The sequence below is a fragment of the Trichoderma breve genome, chromosome 4 (genome assembly GCF_028502605.1).
Source record: "Trichoderma breve strain T069 chromosome 4, whole genome shotgun sequence".
Taxonomy (NCBI): Eukaryota; Fungi; Ascomycota; class Sordariomycetes; order Hypocreales; family Hypocreaceae; genus Trichoderma; species Trichoderma breve.
This window is the reverse complement of record NC_079235.1, coordinates 1,615,745-1,633,894: the sequence shown is the minus strand read 5'-3', so window position 1 is coordinate 1,633,894 and position 18,150 is coordinate 1,615,745. Positions and strand designations below refer to the sequence as shown.

General features: G+C 53.1%; 4 protein-coding genes across 4 annotated transcripts; all 4 read right to left on the bottom strand.

The window, feature by feature from the left end:
* Positions 1–86: 86 nt before the first annotated feature.
* T069G_06794 (uncharacterized protein) lies at positions 87–1,770 on the bottom strand (the record flags this gene model as incomplete). The annotated part of the gene is made up of 2 exons (XM_056174004.1): positions 87–1,449; positions 1,598–1,770. 2 exons carry the CDS (start codon positions 1,768–1,770, stop codon positions 87–89), a joined length of 1,536 nt encoding a protein of 511 aa, XP_056027583.1.
* A 2,365-nt stretch (positions 1,771–4,135) lies between these two features.
* Positions 4,136–5,704, bottom strand: T069G_06793 (protein kinase domain-containing protein; the record flags this gene model as incomplete). Its single annotated transcript, XM_056174003.1, has 3 exons — positions 4,136–4,193; positions 4,333–5,429; positions 5,693–5,704. 3 exons carry the CDS (start codon positions 5,702–5,704, stop codon positions 4,136–4,138), a joined length of 1,167 nt encoding a protein of 388 aa, XP_056027582.1.
* A 4,750-nt stretch (positions 5,705–10,454) lies between these two features.
* On the bottom strand, positions 10,455–12,758 carry T069G_06792 (uncharacterized protein; the record flags this gene model as incomplete). The annotated part of the gene is made up of 1 exon (XM_056174002.1): positions 10,455–12,758. One exon carries the CDS (start codon positions 12,756–12,758, stop codon positions 10,455–10,457), a length of 2,304 nt encoding a protein of 767 aa, XP_056027581.1.
* Positions 12,759–14,421: 1,663 nt separating this feature from the next.
* Positions 14,422–17,702, bottom strand: T069G_06791 (uncharacterized protein; the record flags this gene model as incomplete). The annotated part of the gene is made up of 4 exons (XM_056174001.1): positions 14,422–14,564; positions 14,656–15,348; positions 16,200–17,321; positions 17,414–17,702. The coding sequence occupies 4 exons, from the start codon at positions 17,700–17,702 to the stop codon at positions 14,422–14,424; spliced, it is 2,247 nt and encodes a 748-aa protein (XP_056027580.1).
* Between the last annotated feature and the right edge of the window lie 448 nt (positions 17,703–18,150).

Sequence of the window (18,150 nt, the reverse complement as noted above, 5' to 3'; positions counted from 1 at the left end):
CTTGTCTATGCTCCGGTACCAAAAGATGTAAAGCCCAAACCAATTAGACATCAGATAGACCCCCCTTCCACCAAAGTCACACAGCCTCACATGTATGCATAACGGTACAGCCAGTATCCGCTGGCACCTGTGGCCAGTAGCGAGCCCAGAATATACGCCCCTTGCCTCGTGCTCCAGAGAAACATGGTCCACCCGGCCGCGATCTCGCGCCGCCGCGCAGCCACTCTGCGATCCCAGGCCTCCGGATCAATCTCCACAGGTAGCCGCACGCGCGGATCAACGCCGCTGCCACCGGGCGAAGCGGATCCGGAAGCAACTTCGCTAACTGGGGGGGCAAGGTCCTCGGGCGAGATGAGTGGCACGTCGACGCGGAGGAATACGGGGCGGTGGTCACTGGTCCGGATGACCGGCAGCGCATCGTAGGCCCGGACTTTCATCTTTGAGTCGATCCATGACGGGAGTTCGAGATACAGGATGCGGTCTGTCCAGGCGGGGTACCGGTGCGAGGCAAACTCCCACTTGACCTCATCGACGGAGCTGCCGGCGGTCCCGGGAGGAGGCGTCTTGGAGTCCACGACGTACTTGTAAGTCGGCGGGAAGGCTACGGGTTGCTCTGACATGCCATGGAGCGTGCGGCCAGCCAACCGCTCACGAGTGAGCTGATCGAGGTGCAAGAAGTTTGTGTAGTAGTTTTCTGATCCGGGATCCAGATTCGGGAACGCAGAATAGGCCGTCGGAGACGTGGTGGAAATTCGGTAGTTGAGATCTCCGGCAACAAACAAATGAGACGACGGCTTGAAGACGGAAAGGTTGTGAAACTGCTGCTGCAGCCGGAGGTCCTGCTCGTGGTGCTCCTCACGCAGCAAGCGGGCCTGCTCCGAAGCATCGCTCTCCTCGGACGACAAGCTCTGGCTCCTCGATTCGGCGTCCCGCCTCATCTTGCTCAACACCTCTTCCGGATTCTCAAACGTCAACCCGCGCATGATGGCGCCCCAGTTGGCGTTGCGCCGCGGCAGATTCCACTCCATGGCGGCCAGATGCGTCGCCACAAACGTCAGCTCTGTTGATTCTCCGCCAACCTCGTACAGCGCTCTTAGGCCGACCGCCCCCTTGTTGCCCATCTCAGCAGCACCGAATCCTACTTCGGCCTCTTGGATGTCCTTGAGACGGGCTGGATCTCTGGCAAACATCATAATAGCTGTGTACCCCACATTGAGGTTTCTGATGAGCGTATAGTGACTTCTCCCACTCTGTGATTGTGACTGTGACAGTAACTGTGATGTAGGATTGCAAGTAGCAGCAGCTTCTGAGGTGCTGTCGCTCTCTCCATTCTGTGAATGCAGTGAAGCCGCGAGGTTGATTGCCTCTTCAAACCGTTCCACGTACGGTTTCAGGAAGTAGTCCCCTCCAATGAAGGCATAGCTCAGGGGGGCAATCTCTTGTAGCGATCTTTCATAGAATAAGTACACGACTCAGCCATTTTATAGCAAAAAAGGTAGAAGATTGAGAAAAGGGTAAAAAAGAAAGCATAAGAACAAAGCATGCGAAAAAGGGGGGAGGGAAACATTGAGGTCGTGATGAGGTAATCCCAACTTACAGGACAACCACCTCTGGCAGTTCCGCGGCATTCCGCGCCAGAGCAGTCTGCAAATGACCCGCGAAAACAGGCACGTTGATGAGCTTCGCCGCGCAGTTGAACGTCAAGACCAGCAGGTCCAGCGTCGAGGGCGTCATCTTCTTTGCCGCGTCGCTCGGCGGTTCGATTCCCATGCTGCGACGGGATTGAAGAAAAACAAGAAGAAACGAATGTCAACGAATGTTCAATGACGGGCTGAAGCTGGAGCGTCTGGTCCGGTATTATTATAGCTCCAGCTGTGTTTTTTCTTGCTTTGTTGGATTTGCCGGGAAGGCCAAAAAAGCACCGTGCCAGGCACCGTGTTCAGTTGACAAAAAGAGGCGCCAAAAGAGAACAGAGAGAGAACAAGCAAGGAGAGGCCGCTCAAGCGGGGTTCGCAGCTTCCTTGTTAGCTTTGCAGCACAGCACAGCTCAATCGAATCAAAAGGCAGCAAGTGGGCAACAAAATGAACAAAAGGGCTGAACGAACAGTGAAGACAAATCTACCTTTACGATTGGAGCTTCCCCCAGACCCAAAGACACAGCCCGTCTCCTAATATATATCTCTTCAGCTTGGCTCTCTCGATACGACAGCAGCGGGTACCTTTGCTGTACGCCCAACGCCGGTAGGCATTCCGTGTGGCTGAAAGGTACAGTCATGTACCACTCGCGGGTCATGCAACTATCGCCAAGGGTGCCAGACGGAGCGCTCGATTTGCCGGCTAACCCTGCGTCAGCGCATAAGAATAACTGGAGGGCTTCAGGTCAGCTGCAGGCAGTGCATGCTGCTAAACCTCGACTGCTTAGGCGGTGCCAGGTAGCACTAGGTGCCTGTATGTGGTGCTAGCAGTATACTATCCATACCAACCTGAACTGTGGATTGAATCCATCATGGAATTCCACTTCCAACTTCAACACTTGATCAACGCGTCACCGTAGGCCCTCGGTCAGGCGGCAGCTGTAGTTAGTAGCTACATATATTTGATACTAAGCCACCTCACTGCCAACCTTGAAGGTATTGATGGAGGTTAGTTGGTGGTAAGGTACTCAGTGCTAGTACTGCAATTGCCACTACCGCTACTCCATAGTCCATACTAATTGGCACAACGCCATGGGGCTCAGTCAGGCAAGGGAACATGTGATCATGGGTGGCCTCGTGGGACCCTTTGCTGGCCCACGCACGCGACTACATGCACTTTTGCATACATGCATTTCTACATTACACTTTGCGGGTGAGACATTGAGTGGCAGTAGCAGTTGCATCAGCTGTGTATAAGGAAAAACAAAAAACCAAATTTGATTGCAGACTATATGAGCTACTACTGGCTGAGCTGAGCTTGTTTCTTAGCGACAAGAGACTCGTTGTTGATGCCTTGGCCATGCCACGAAGCTTTGACCGTCTTCTTGTCCCATGTGCCGTCAAAATCCCTTGTCCGAGTGCGACGAGTTCAATGATAGACACCCAGTGCGGCAACAACAACGAGTTGGCGTCAGGTGCCATGGCCGTGATCCGTATACCATATAGTTAAGCCATGGTAGCGATTCCTTCAAGACGACCCCCCTTCTTGACAAGTTAGGCTGATTCATTGGAATGTAAATCTTGTCTCGTCCGTAGCCCAATTGCAAGCGAAGTCGTGTCAAACTTGTCGCCATTGCCGTCCCCCACCACGTCCCTCAAGGCGAGCTTCGCGGACAACCTTTCATCATCAAAATAATGAAATGTCGGTTAACCGCACCAACAGATTGCCCCTTCCACTTGCAGGCCAATCTCATCGACTTCCCCAGAAGCTGCCCTTCGACACGCCAGCCTAAAAATAGAAAACAAAAAATCGAATCGAGAAGTAGAAAGTATGATGCGTAGTATTAATGACCAAGGAAAGAAAGGAGAAACACCCGCTCACTGAGACGCAGCTGTACCGCAACGATTGAGCTTGGGACCATGGCGGAAGAGTATTGTCAAGAACCATGGGGTCCAAGCCCGGCATTCTAAGCGCTCGAGCTGGCAAGGCTTGTACAGCCATCTCTAAAACTGATAGCAAGCCATCAGAGACGACAGCCATTAAGTTTTTTGAGATTGCTGCAACGGTCCAACAACGAAATGTTACCGGACGTGCCGTTCAGATTAACGTCTCTAAATCACAAGGAGATGCTTTTAGGTGGAGTGTTGAAAGGCTCCAATCCCAAAAAAGCACTTCCTCATGATTCAGAGTAATCCGAGCCATGCGTCAAGTCGTGAATTTAGAGATGCGTCGAAGAACAAGATAAAGCGATGCGTAGGGGCAAATGAAAAGAAGTGAAACAAAAAGGGAGGGGAGGTGCATAAAGGCGAATTTGAGAACCACAAAGATCGACAACAGGCCCCAAGACGACCAGAGCCACCATCAGATGACTACAGTAGGCTTGTTGCGTGTCTGAAAAGGTCGACTAAGAGTAAGAAAGGAGGTTCTCGCAGCAACCCGCAACCACTTTGCTCAGATCCCACAAGAGAGGTGCAGAAAAAAAGCCCAAAGTTACTATCTTTCAGTTTGGCCGATAGTTGCCGGAGGCATATCCCGCTCCCTTTGAAGCAGAGCGAAGCCTGTTTAGCGTCCACTGAGTCAGCCATACTTGTCAGCACAGTTCCCTTTAGCGGTATCAAGAAAATACAAATCGCGCGGAGGAAAAGTGACCCCTTACGATGAAAGAGCTGTTGGGCTAAGCTAAAATTAGAAACTCACATCCTATCGCTTCCACCGATGGCACGGCTAGTGTCCGGGGTATCAACGCCAGCGCCAGAGCCACGCTCAAGCATCTTGCGGCGGGAGCTGGGCACAGCACCAGGCTTGGACGTAGTGACGGCAGCAGCAGCGGTCATACGGGAAGCCCGAGCCTTGTCCTCATCCTCGGGGTTAGCCTGGCCGGCAGCCTGGGCAATGGCCTGGGCGTTCTTCTGGTACTTGTACACGGTCCAGTCGAAGACGTAGTCATACTGGAAGCCCTCGCGAACAAAGAGATCGCGGAAGATCTTGCGCAGGTAGCTGTAGTCGGGCTTGTCGTCGAAACGCAGGGATCGAGTGTAGTTGAGGTAGATGGCGAACTCGTTGGGGAATCCACGGCAGAGAACCTCGGTAGGAGTAGTCATCTTCTTCTCCATGATGCGGTCGTACTTCTGCTTCTTGGTGGCAGCCTTGAGACCCTGCCAAGGGAGAGAGCCTCGGCAGAAGTACAGCATGACATAGCCGAGCGACTCCATGTCGTCACGGCGAGACTGCTCAACACCAAGATGGGTGTTGATGGAGGCATAACGGGCCGTGCCGGTCAAGTTCTTGTTCTCTCTGTACGGAATGTGGAAGTGAGTCTTGGGATCGCGGTACTTCTTGGCAAGACCAAAGTCGATCACGTTGACCTGGTTGCCACGCTTGCCAATGCCCATGAGGAAGTTGTCGGGCTTGATATCTCGGTGGATGAATGACTTGGCATGGATGTACTCGATGCGGGAGATGAGCTGATCGGCAAGCAGGAGGACCGTCTTCAGGGAAAATTTGCGGTTACAAAAGTTGAAGAGATCTTCCAAACTAGGGCCGAGGAGGTCGAGAACCATGGCATTGTAGTCACACTCAGTTCCGAACCAGCGGACGAAGGGAATTCCAACGCCGCCAGCAAGGGACTTGTACACACGAGCCTCATACTCAAGCTGAGGGTGCTTGGCCTTGACAGACTCGAGCTTAATGGCAATCTCCTCTCCAGAGATGATGTTGGTTCCAAGATAGATGTCGCCAAAAGAACCAGAGCCGATCTTTCGGCCAATCCGGTATTTATTACCGACGCGAAGGTCCTAAGCAACGCGAAGACAGGTTAGCAAATGATTGATGAGAAAAGCAAGTATGATGCTGATGAAATTGATTGCTCCACAGATGGAGCCATCTCTCGATACTCTCCCCAAAGGGCATAGATTAGAGTAGAGCAGCGGTGAGTTTCATTCGGCACTGCCGATAGGTGCATTGGCCAGCCGTTCGGACGCTGAGGCCGATGCACCCAGTTTGGAAGCGTACCACGAGAAACAAAGAAAAAGAATCAGAAGGAGAATTTGATGCTTACCATGGTCGTCATGGTGACTGTATTGACTGTATGCTTCGTTCCTCGAGGGAAAGAAGCAGGCTCGTCGGTTTATGTTGGGTATCGGAATCGGTAAAACTGCAAATCCTGAGAGCCTGTTAATATCGGCCACCAAATAATCGCCGTGCAAATAAAGCGAGTGTGAAGAGTGACGATGAAGGATGCAAAATGTAAATGTAGAATAGGAAAAAAAAATTAAGAGATGGAGGGAGGAAGATCAAAGAGGCTGTGATGAAATGGTTTGACAAAGGGAGTGGGCCTAGGGGCCTGCTGAAGGGCGGTGGCTAGATCCGCCACCAGCAAAATCCGGTGCTAGGCCGAATCATGCATGACAAGAGCCTGACGAGAGCAAACGTTTGCTCCAGGATAGGAGGTAGAACCACGCCATCAGGGCTGCATATGCCACAGAGGGAGAAATCAATGCAAAACAGGGGAGAAGGGCAAAGATGGACACGCAGTAACCGAGATGGAAACTCCAAGAGGCCAACTAACCTGCAGAGGAGAATTTGTAAGAGCAGCCGACGGGGAGGGCGCCAAATTCGATATGTCGGTGACGAGGTAGCGGGTGCGTGGCAACGAAGGCAGGCCTGAGCGAAAAAGAAAAAAAGAAAACAAAAAAATTATTGCAGATCGAAGGTGCTGCAGCGGGGCGTGTCGATGAATCGAGTCGAAAGGCGGCGATGCTCGAAAGAAAAAGTGCCGAACGAAGCGATGCTCTCGTCGGGGCGAAGGTTGTCAGGGAGAGAGAATGAAGGGAAGAGGGAAAAAAGCGGAGGGAGAGGAATGGAGTGATAGAAGAAGGGGGGAGCTGAGATTTGGAAGGGCGCCTGAGCCTGAGCCTGAGCCTGTGCGCGGGCGAGTGCTGTGGCGCGCGCGCTGCTGTGGGCGCTGTAACTGGGCGCTTGGCGCTGAGCTGCAGTGGGTAGTGGGCAGAGCAGTGAACGAGTGGACGAGTAGCAATTCAGGCCGCTGGTGACTGGCCAGGCGGGGGAGGCATCGGGTGCTACCGAACAGGCCCTTGCAAATCAAATTGCTTGGGCAATGCAACGCGGCGGATGATTGTCCACAAATAGACAAAAAATACATATAGCATTGACTGGCCGCCGGAGAATTGTTGCTTCTGCTGGTGGTTCTGCGCTGGTCCGCTGCTGATGGCCAAAGGATGCGAGTGCAGGAGCAGGAGCAGGTGCAGGTAGATGCCCGGTACCCCCAAAGTACAACAACGGAGCATCGCTCTCAGCCACAGCGTCGATGTGCGCCGACGCTGCTTGATGCGTCCAAACGAGGGAACAATGCGGTGACCTGCCAAGTACATCCATCCATCGCACCACAGCCAGCGATCCAATGCTTACAGCGCCTGTGCTGCCTCTCTCGCCTGCTACGGAGGACCAGGTTGCTGAATCGTGCCCAGCTTCCTACTACGAAGTACTTGCCTCATTCACAACCGTCCGAGCGCCCCAGCCCTCTCTTCGATTATTATTTTTTATTTTTGGCTTTCCAAACCCTGAACCCTTTTTCTCTCAGATATCCATTTTCATCCTTCCAGCAACCTCACATAAGAAAATTGGGTCAAGATGCAAGTCACGTATCGGGTTGATTTCGTGTTCCAACCAGTGCTCGTCGTTTAAGCCCCTCTCCCCGTCGTTGCAGCCTGGTGAAGCCCAGTTCAACCCAAGTGTGGAGCTCAGCGGTCGCTTAGGTGCCTTTCTATGCCTCCGAGCCGCCTCGGGAGGAGACGCCAAAATGGAAGTGAAACGGAGAAAAAGCACAAAAAGAAGAGAGATCCAACCAGAGGCTCGCGTCCATCGCAGCTCATACGGTGGTGGGCAATACAGCTGAAGCTCGGTGAAGCATGGCGGCGCTAAAATGGATTGTCCTGGAGGCGATATTGAAACAAAAAAGCAAGCACGGGGAAACAAAAGCGTACGAGTGAGTACAAGAGTCTGCGAGAGGCACACTTCAGCCGCATTCACTGGCTGCCATTGCCAGGGTTGTCGAGCCACAAGGACAGGGGAGTGGCTCACCGAGATGCCTCATTTACCGCCCTGCATATGATCACTGGGTAACAGCCAGCCAGACGTGCAGCGCTGACGTGCGCTGGCGATGAACTGGCAAATATGCCTCGAAATGTGGCAAGCCCTTGGGGGTTTATCGTCTGTCCTCCTGCATCCTCATCTCGGGATACGAGAATCCCGAGAGAGCTCGCGAGTGGGCTGGCTTTGCATTCATTCGTGCATGATGGTACCCGAGCTCGTGGTTTCTCGAAACGCCGCTGGTCGTGTTTGAATTTTGACTACAGGCCAAAGCTCCAAGCTCAAGCCCAAGCCCAAGCTCTCTCTCACTTGGCGCGTGCTCGCCTGGATTGGTAGCGAGAGAAGCTCAGAGCATGTGCTCGTTATTTGGACGGCAAGCGAGAGTACAAAGCAAAACCCCAAAGGAAAATGCTTGCATCTGCAAGTCGGACAGCCTCACCAAGTCGCCTGCAAACCCCTCAAAACGCCACCCATGCGCTCTCACCTGACCACCTTTGGCATGCGAAGCCAGATCGGCACCAGTTGACCAAATTCCTGGGGTAGACGGAATCCCGAGCGCGCCCATGGCTCAACAGTTTTTTACTGTATTCCCTTTTGCTGCGCCCTTTATAACACTACTGTACCCGGGTCGGTGACACCGACCGGTAGTCTGAGCCTTTAGGAGGGAGAAAGGCAAAATGTCCATGCCAAGTGTAAGAAGAGAAGCCCAGAAGGGAAACATAGTACGAGTACTCGTACTGATGATCATGTACATTTCCGCCTTTCAACTCGCTAATTCCGGCCAACAAATGCAGCGTTTCCCTAGTTGTACGAAGCGAAGCAGGCCAGTATCCAGACCGGACCAGCTGACTGATGGACATGCACAATGCATGCGACAGACTCGTGTGTCGTTTTAAGCGCTCAGCTCAATCGACAAAAAAGACCCGAGAGCACAGGGTTATCACCTTGGGCGCCTCTGCATTAGTCTTTAGTCTTGGTTAATAGTTAGTATCCAGACAGACACTTGGGACAAGTGAGGTGTGATGTGTGATGGCGCAGAGATAAAAGTCTCCGCGGGAGCGTATCTGGTCATTGAATCCCTTGTACAGTCGTACCGGGTTTCTCGCCTCGATTCACCACAAATGTCTCGGAAGCCCTTGTCCGTCGTGTGTTTTTTCGTATTATCAAGAAATCGGTCAAGAAAGCAGCAGTGTTGCCCCCTTTTCCCATTTTTACCTCGATCTATTTCCCGCCGTTGGATTTCCTTTCCTGCCCTCGGTCTCTTGCTCTTGTCTAGTGCAGTACACAGCTGGTACACCCAGCTACACCACCTAAACTTGTACTGCGTGAGGAGCAAAACCGGCGCCAAAATTAATTGAAGAGATTGACTCCGCTCTTCGTGTCTGCGTAGCTGCGCACAATGTCGGGCCGCCAGCAGCTATTTCTTAGTCGCCGGACGGCTCTGTGCGCAGCCCAAAATAGATTGTCCCCCACATTGATCACATCAGCCTCCAACGAACGTCTCTTAGCATTTCTTCAGTATCATGAGCACAGTATTATCACAGTTCTTCAGCAATATCAATAGCAAATACTACGACTCCAGTTCGTGTATCTACAATGCTTGCTGTACAGTATTGTAGTGGTAGTAGTTATACAAACTATAGACGTGCGGACTCGAGATGATGCAGACGCACCTTGGGACATCACAACCGCGCCATTAAGAGAGGCCGTCAGTCAGTGCGGTCGCACAGCATCAAAGTAATCTCGGCCGTACTTGATAGGAAGGGAATCAAGCATGGTTGACCAGCTGTTCATTCCCAACAAGAGAAGGAGAAGCGAAATAAATTAAAATAGTGAGGGCGAGACAGAGAGAGAGAAATGCCCCCCCTCATTATGACTCTTCTCCTCATCACTCGCAGTGTGCAGCCATATTTGACGTATCAAAAGCGTGCTAATGACCAAAATCATGCATAAAGCTCCGTCTGAAAAGGCTATCGGGAGAAAAACCACTTTTATCTCCTCCGCCTCCGTATGTACTGTCCGTAAAATCTCTCACTTCACTTATATAATATACCTACAAAAAAGGTCGGATGTTGTTTTTCCCTTTTTCTCTTTATTTCCGATTTTTTGCGGGTTATTTTCGTCGACGGTCCGCCTTCGGAGAGCCACAACGATAATGTAAAAGAGGGGGGCAACAACTATTACACGACTACTACGTACATTTGACAAAGGGTGTCTTTTGGTGATTTAACGGAGAAATGTACATTGTTTAAAACGGGTGTAGAGAAGTAAATGGCTATCTATACAAGTACTCTCTTTATCATATATGAGATAGCTAACATTGACGTCATATTGAAATACATATAATCGGGCGTGCTTATTCCAATGTCTAGTGCAAGACATAGCAGTTTTTAGTTGTTGAACGGTGGTTGATCACATTGTGCTGCTCGTACAAAAGCTTCTCAAGATGAATATCGTTGAAAACAAAAAGGTTCAATGCCCAGGGGCTATTGAGGTTTATATTTCAACAAATATATTGGCTATAAAACTGAGATATATGGAGCCATGTCCTGTTAAATAATTATGCTAAAAACAACCTTCTCTCTCGCTCTCACAATCGACATGATAATACCTCCATTAACTCAAAACAGATATTCGCCAGATATGCAATAACATCTATATGATAAATATATAATGATTAAAATGGGGAGAATTCAAAACTTCATCACCGCCTAAGTAGGACGAGGAGGCTGAGGTGGTGGCTTGTTAGACGGCCCCAGCACTGCATCAAGCTTATTCTCCAGCCCTTTGCCCGTCTTGTCTATCCACTTCAACGCCGATGAGCTGCTAAATAGCCTGCCACTGCTCATTCCTCCGGATGACCGCCGAGGACCCTGGCCTGGGACCGCAGGCGGCGGGCTAAACACTCTCTGTGGCGGCGGGGGATATGACACGACGTTTTGAGAGTTGAATCCCAGAAACAGCTGAGGCTGCGTTGTTGCTGGGCGTGGCGGCAGAGGAGGAGACGCATACTGAGCCTGCGGCACGTTTGGAGACGAGGGGATATTGCCATTAGCCGCCGCATAGGTGGGCTGAGTTGGATATTGGTGCTGATGAGGGGCTATTGCTGGTCCGTATGGTGTATTATATCCTGAAGGATGCGTAGCAGGAGGAGGCTGCGTGCCTGGTCTTGGAGCACCAGCATACCCATAAGTTGGCGACGGCTGAGGCTGCGGATACTGTTGGTAAGCACCTACTGGCGCCTGCTGGAACTCCGGCCGCGGTGGCTGAGGAGGAGGGTTCACGGTTGAAGATGCATAGGTAGGCTGCGGGATCTCATAGCCTGAAGTCGGTGGTGGAGGCGTATAGTGCTGAGGAGGAGGGTAAGACGCTGGACTTGGGGGAGCTTGCGATGCCACTGGAGGCGTGGGGCTCGGGGCAGAATACAGATTTTGCGGCGGTCCCTGGTTGATGGGCTGGAATTGAAAGGAGGGCATCTGTGGACTGGGAACGGACGAGGTTGGCGCCGAATGGGGCGGTCCGTATGCCGGTTGGCCTGGGATGGGACTTGAGTTTGGAGGATAGCCCATCGTAGGACTTGGATGTGAAAGGCTCGGGGATGGATGAGGGTAGCCCATTGCAGGACTTGGATGCGAAGGGCTTGGTGATGGATGAGGGTAGCCTGTGGGTGGACCTGGATGTGAAGGGCTCGGAGATGGTTGATACGGAGTGCCCGCCGGTGCTGGATGCGGAGGCACCGGAGGTTGAGAGTTTTGATATGGAGTTGGAGAGGCCACGGGTGGATGCTCTGCTACGGCTACCACTGGAACGGGTTCCTGGATAGGAGGAGCAGCAGCCATAGGAAGAGGAGGTGGAAGGGGAGGAGGAACATCTGCTGCTGGCGGCGGAGGCTGATTTGGTTGATGGTGCTGATGTTGCGGCGCCACTCCAACCAAGGGCGCCTCCGCTGAGCCAGATAAATCTGCTACCGGGCGGTGATCCTGTTGCTGTCGCTGCTGCTGCTGCTGCTGCTGTTGCTGAGCGAGATCCGGAGATGCGGATACCGCCGCGTTCGTCGATTGCGAAGTCGTCCCCTGGGGAGCAGCTGGAGGTGCCGCCGGAGGAGCAACGGCTTGCGGAGTAACAGCGTGATGAGGAGGGCCATGAGGAGGAACGGCCTCTACGACCGGAGACCCATGAGACTGAGGCGGCGGCGGCGACGCAGGCTGCAGAGGCTGTGGAGGCACCGGGGGAGTTGAAGCTGCCGGCGCATCATCCACATGTCCGGCAGGACGATACGGCCGATACGGCAACGCCATCGTCGCATCGCCCTGGGGACCGGCAGACGGCCTCTGGTGCTTTACGTTGAGCGGCGCAATCGGCGCGACATCCTCCGCCGGGGGACTGTACGGTATGAATGCCGGAGCCGCGCCGGCGGGCGGGACCTGCTTCCTCGATACCCGGAGAGGCGCGACATAAAACGAAGACGGCGGCGAGGAAGACTCGCTCGCTGCTGCAGGAGCAGGAGCAGGAGCAGGAGGGTGAGAGGCGCTATTTCCGGCTGGTACGCCATGACTGCTGAGACGTAGTGGCCGCGGTGCTGCAGTGACATCTTCAATCTTGGCCTCTGCATTTCCAGATTCCTCAGCCGTGATCCCCAGCCCACCAACACCAGATCCAGCCGCCGTTGCTCCAACCGCCACAGAAGCCTTGGGCCCGTCCTCTTCACCCGGCGACATGGGCCCAAAATACGCCCACGGATTCGCCAGCGGCTGCTGCTCCTCCCTCTTCACGTCCGCCTTCTTCTGCTCCTCCACGTCGACCCGCGACTCCGTCCTGACGTCCTGGTCCAGATAGAAAGGCCACGGATTCGCCTGCACCACATCCCCATCCTGCGCCTGCACCGGCTTTCTCCCCGGCTCGTTCTCTGCCTTGTGCACCACGGAGTCGCCAGGCATCTCGAAGATTTCGCCGTCGAGGTGGGACCGAGGCGAGTTGTCGAGCTCGACGGCGCCGCGATACTGCGGGTGCGCCATGGCTGAAGGGCCAAAGGGGGGAGCAATGCGAATGCGCAGTTTTGTTTATTTGTTTTCTTCCTTTCCCCTCTTGCTTTTCTTAACGTCGCCCGCGTCTATCGTTTGTTGCCTCTTTGTCTATATGTCGTAACTCGTCGTCGCTTTCGCTGTTGTTGCGCAGACGGGGCTTGTCGCAATCGCAATCGCAAACCCGAGGAGCTGAAACTGACACAATCACGCGGACGCCACCACTGCCATGAACAGTTGACCCGTGAATGATTGCCTCTTTCCCCCTCTATTCCAGCTTCTCATAGAGCGAATGACAAAAACAAACAAAGAAACAAAAGTAGAAAATGGTAAGAAATTAGAAAAGAAAACAAAAAAAACAGGCTCGTCGTTACAATAGACTCAGGATGTCGTTGGTGTACCAAGTACAAACAAAAGGCAAGCAGTCAAAAGGCACGAAACGAGCCACAGCCGCGCAAAAGCGGGCCAAAAAAGCCACATAGCCACGTTTAAACACGTAAGGCAGCTTCGTACAATTGCTTAGTACCGACAAAGTACTGCTACTCCTCGCCCAGCCCCAAGAGAGTTAATAATGCCGGCACTCAAAACACAGCTTTGAACCCTGGCCTTATTACTGTGGGTTATGAACTAGATTGGTTGGGCACGTTTTTTCTACTGAACCTCGTCGTTCTTTTTTTTTTCTGGGGACCGCCGAGACACACAACGACAAGGCACGGGCAAACTAGTGCTGGCATGCGAGATCTGCGCAAGGGGGGAGCCGCAGGGAATCGCCATGTGCCCAGCTGGAATCCACTTTGTGTCTTTGCCTCCTCGTTTTGCAAACATGGGCCCTGCTGCTACAAAACTGGAGTCAATGTGTACATTACATTACATTACATGTACATTACATGGTGAGTCTACCCCCTTGCATTGCTTCTAAATGTATGTATGTACGGAGTACATTCTAGTATTCTGTACACCACAGCGGCAGTATCAAAATACGGAGTACATTCAACCAGGTTTCTTCATTGGACAAGAGGCCCATCGAATCTACGAATCACATCATCACATCACAACTCGATTAAACTTTGTTGACGATAGAGGATACTAGGTAGAATGACAGTTCCACCCGTCAGCAGAGGAAGAACCCACTCTCTTTCAACTTTATATCTTTGCCCAGACGCTAGATAAGACCTCGACTCTCGCCCCGTAAGAAGCAGATGTACATAAATGAGAAGTGACAACATGTACATGGTCAATAAATTTCAATTTCATGCTTGGACTTTAACGCATATTTCCTCTACCCCTCCCGCACACATATCTTCAGATAAACCGGATGATCATTATATTTGTCTTGAACCTCCCCCAAGAAACAAGAAAACCCGCTTGCAAAGCCGCCAATTAGTTCCATATTCCAACAGAGCACGTAACTCGCTCGCCCGAGATGTTTCCGCTCCAAAGCCGTACCATACAAACAGGGGGGACATTTCCATCAAACAATGCCAACTAGCAAAGACCACCGTAGTCATTATAATCCCAACATCCATGAACACAATCCAACCAAGGAATACGAGATTGGCCACCATACTCACGCATATCGAATAGCTACAAAATTGAAAAAAAGGTACAAAACGTAGAGTCGAACGAAGTCGTCATGACAAGCATCGCTTAAAAGGCTTTAGTCGTCGTTCTTCGCACCACGCTTCATTCGGCCGGCCCATCGCCGTTTGCCGGGTCTTGTCTCGAAATGAGGCGCAACAGCGTGAACGTCCGCCATTGTACTCTCAATAGCTGCACGAGTCTTGTTTCGGTAGCAATCAACTAAACAGTTCGGTCAGCCTTCGCTCTCTCATACTCACAAATCCGCATAGGTGCTGTGGATCAGTGAAAGAAGGAGACAAAAAAAACTTACGGGCTCGCTGGAGGAACACAGTCCTTCCAGAAAAGACTCGGCTCTGCAGCCAGGCCATACGGTAACCGAGATCATTCAGTCGCACCTCTTTGGTGCGGCCTGACTTCCTCAGTCTTGGAATAGTTGCCTCTCCCTCTTGGCCCTCTGCCATGGTAACCTTGACCACTTCGCCCCTCAGCTTCTCGGCGCCACGACGTGAGGCCTCGCGACCTTCAGTCTCCTGTGTGCCGTCATCGGAATAGTCATCAACGAAGAACCGCGAGCCCGTAGCACTGGGAGGCGGGCTCTGCATTTCACGAGGGAAGTAGCTTCGGGGGAATACACTGGCTCCCTTGCGGAAGCTGTCCGGGATCTCATTAGTATCAACACCGTCGAGCGTGACACGCACCCGAAGGCGTGATCCCCGAACATTGTCCTCGACCAGGATGAACTTGCGCCTCTTGGCCTCGGGGATATCAGGAAACAGACCGTCCCCAGAATCGTCAACGCGACTGTGGCTCCTCGCCGGTATGGGCCCGTTGGTCCGGGGAGCCATATGAGACATCGACCCGCCTTGAGGGCCGACAGGGTATGAGCCCGGACCCGCGTATCCCGCAAAGACGTGAGCTTGTCTCACATCATCATTGCCGACGGGGGGCATCTGAGCTGTTGGCGCCTGGTGGTGGTGGTGATGGTCCTCGTAAGAGTTATTCCCTTCGCCTCAACAAACGCGTTAGCTTTTTACTCTCCATAATTACTACTCGGTGAGCAAACGCGAATGACAAGTGACAAGGAGAAAAGACCAAATACTAGAAAGGACAAAGAAAGCACACGAAACCGTCTTCAAACTTTTCTATAGCAAAGACGCAAAAAGCAAACGAGATCAAGCAAAAGAACTGTGAAAAACGAGAGCGAGAGAGGGATAGGAGTGTTTAGATGCGTAATTGAATGAACCCCTAATTAGCCATAGCAGTAACTGCCAGCGGGAGGAAGGGGGGGATAACTTTTTATAGCCTTAAGGCGTATTTGAACTCATCTAAGAGTCGCGCGAAAACCAGCAGCAAAGCAGACAACTTGACAGCAGCGGCAGCCGATGCGACTTTTATGGTAATATACAGGAGTGTGCCAACCGAGGGACCGACTATCGACCTCTTGCCATTAAGGCATGCTGTATAAGATAGGTAATATGATGCGCGGTAAGACAAGTGATGCCGGCCCATTGCTATTTAACAAAAAGACGTCAAGAACACAAAAAATTGTTACAGAACCCCAATTCCTAAAGAGTCATAGAGAGCCGAAGAGGGAGATAAAAAGGAAAATTGTAAGGAAAAAGATAATAGAGAAACCAGTAAAAAAAGCAAAAGGGGCCGATAAAGCAAGAAAAGGAGGCCCCCCTTCAAACAAGAGTGTAAAGTGCTTTTTGCAGAGGGTTAAAAATGAGTTGGTATCATTAAATCAACACAACGTTTTGACGGCGTAAAACTGTCTAGTGAGGTTTGCAAGGCAAAAAGTGATGCAAATACAGCAGATGCGACAGCAAGTAAATCACATCTGGTGAAACATACCGACTTCTTCTCCACCCGGTGCGCCGTCAGGGTGGCCCCCGGCATGGTGATGGTGCATAGGCTGCCCCATGCTGCCTATCGTTGGCTTGCCCATGTTGGGTGCATGAGCTGTGGGCATGGGTGCGGGAGCGGCAGAGAGACCTCCTGGTCCACCGGGGCCCGACATGTGGGCGCCGGGGTGCGGAGCGCCCTGGACCTGCTGCTGCTGCTTGCGGCTGTTCATCTTGGCCATACGGCGGACTCTTCGGCTTCGGAGCCGGGGATCTTGGTTGCTGTTGCGCCAGCTGTCCACGGCGCGCTGGATGAGACCTCGCTTGCCCCGCAGGGGAATGTTGAGCTGCGCCAGGGCCCAGCCGACTCTGTTGCAGTCAGTCTCGTAGATGAGACGGTTTCCGCGGTACTGGTCCTTGGGGCAGCACGCTCTGGGGTAGACGCAGTTCTCCTGCTTGAACTCAGGGGAGAGCTCGTCGATGTTGACCGACTCGACGTCGCAGCGGATCGTGTACTCCATCTTGACCCGGTCTCGCGAGTACTCAAAGGCGATCCACTGGACACCGTTGCCGTCCTGCCTCACGACAAGAGGCGTCGTCGCGGGGATAGGGCCGGGGGCAGCATTGGGATTGACCGCGGGAGTCGGGTTTGAGGGACTTTGAAGCTGCGGCGGGCCTTGTTGATGGTGGGGTTGCGCCATGGGAGAAGGCTGCGGCTGCTGTTTCTGCAACTGCAGGGGAACTTGGGGCTCAATCTTGGGCCGCGGGCTGCCCGTCATGCCAGCCTGCGCATGCTGTGCGTGCTGCGCCGCGTGAGGCGGCATCTGGTTCTGCGGTGCCGCATGCGACATCATCATGTTGGGCTGCGATGCCATTGACTGCTGGTGATGATGGGGGTGCTGCGCGTAGGGAGAGGGTGCCGCCTGATGGGGCATTGACTGGTATTGGGGCTGCTGGTAGTACATGGACTGCTGCAAATGCTGAGACGGCGGCTGGCCGTACAAACTTCGGTGCTGGTCATGCTGCGACGGTGACGCTACTGATGCGGGAGAGTTTGACTGTGGTGTATGATATGACATTGGAGGGTAGGGAGGTCTAGGCATTTGGGCGGCGGCCATCATGTCGGAGGTATCTAGAAAGCAAAAACCTGCGTTAGCAAAACCTGGGTCGCCGATGGAATCGCGCGTACGTGCGTGCCGTTTGCTACGGCGCAAGACGACTTACCGGCGGACGTGTATCCGCTCGTGGCACCTGGTGTGCTGTACGGACTCGGGTGGTTGTAGTAGTTCAGGGCCTCGGGCGTGCTGGTAGCCTGGTTGCTGGCCTGGTACGCCTGTGGAAGAGTGTGCTGCGACGAGTATGCGCCCTGGTGATGCTGCGGCGGCTGGTGTTGCGGGTGCTGCTGATGATGCTGGTGAACAATGCTTGGAGGGCGCGAGTGCTGGAGCTGCTGTGAAGGCGGGTGACCTTGTTGCTGGTGGTGGGCTTGATGCTGCATATGGAGAAGACGCATCAGTAAAACTTCAACGTCGAATAACTCATTAAGCTGGTAGAGAAAAACATGTCGAGATAGGACGCGTTTGATGTTTTATCTGCCCCCTTGACAGACTGATGGCCCAGCACGTCTTGGTGGGGTGGGCCATCCCCTGGCGACTGACCGGGATGACACGGGTGAGGCGTGCTAGGCCTGAAAGGACAACGCCGGTAGAAGCAATCTTGGTCTCGCGTACCGGAGGGCAGGGCTTTGGGGTAGAGGCAACGTGGGGACGTCGTACCGCCTAGCTCCAGATGATGAATTGGGACGCCAGCGAGGGATGAGCGGGAGACCGGGGGGATGGCTTGCGAAGAAGGGGAGAGAAGGAAAAAGTGGCAGGGCGGTTTCTTGCGCCGTCGCAGGCACAGAGAGGACAAGCCAGGGGGAAGAGCAGGACAAGGAAGGGGTGGTGGTTGAAGAAGAGCAG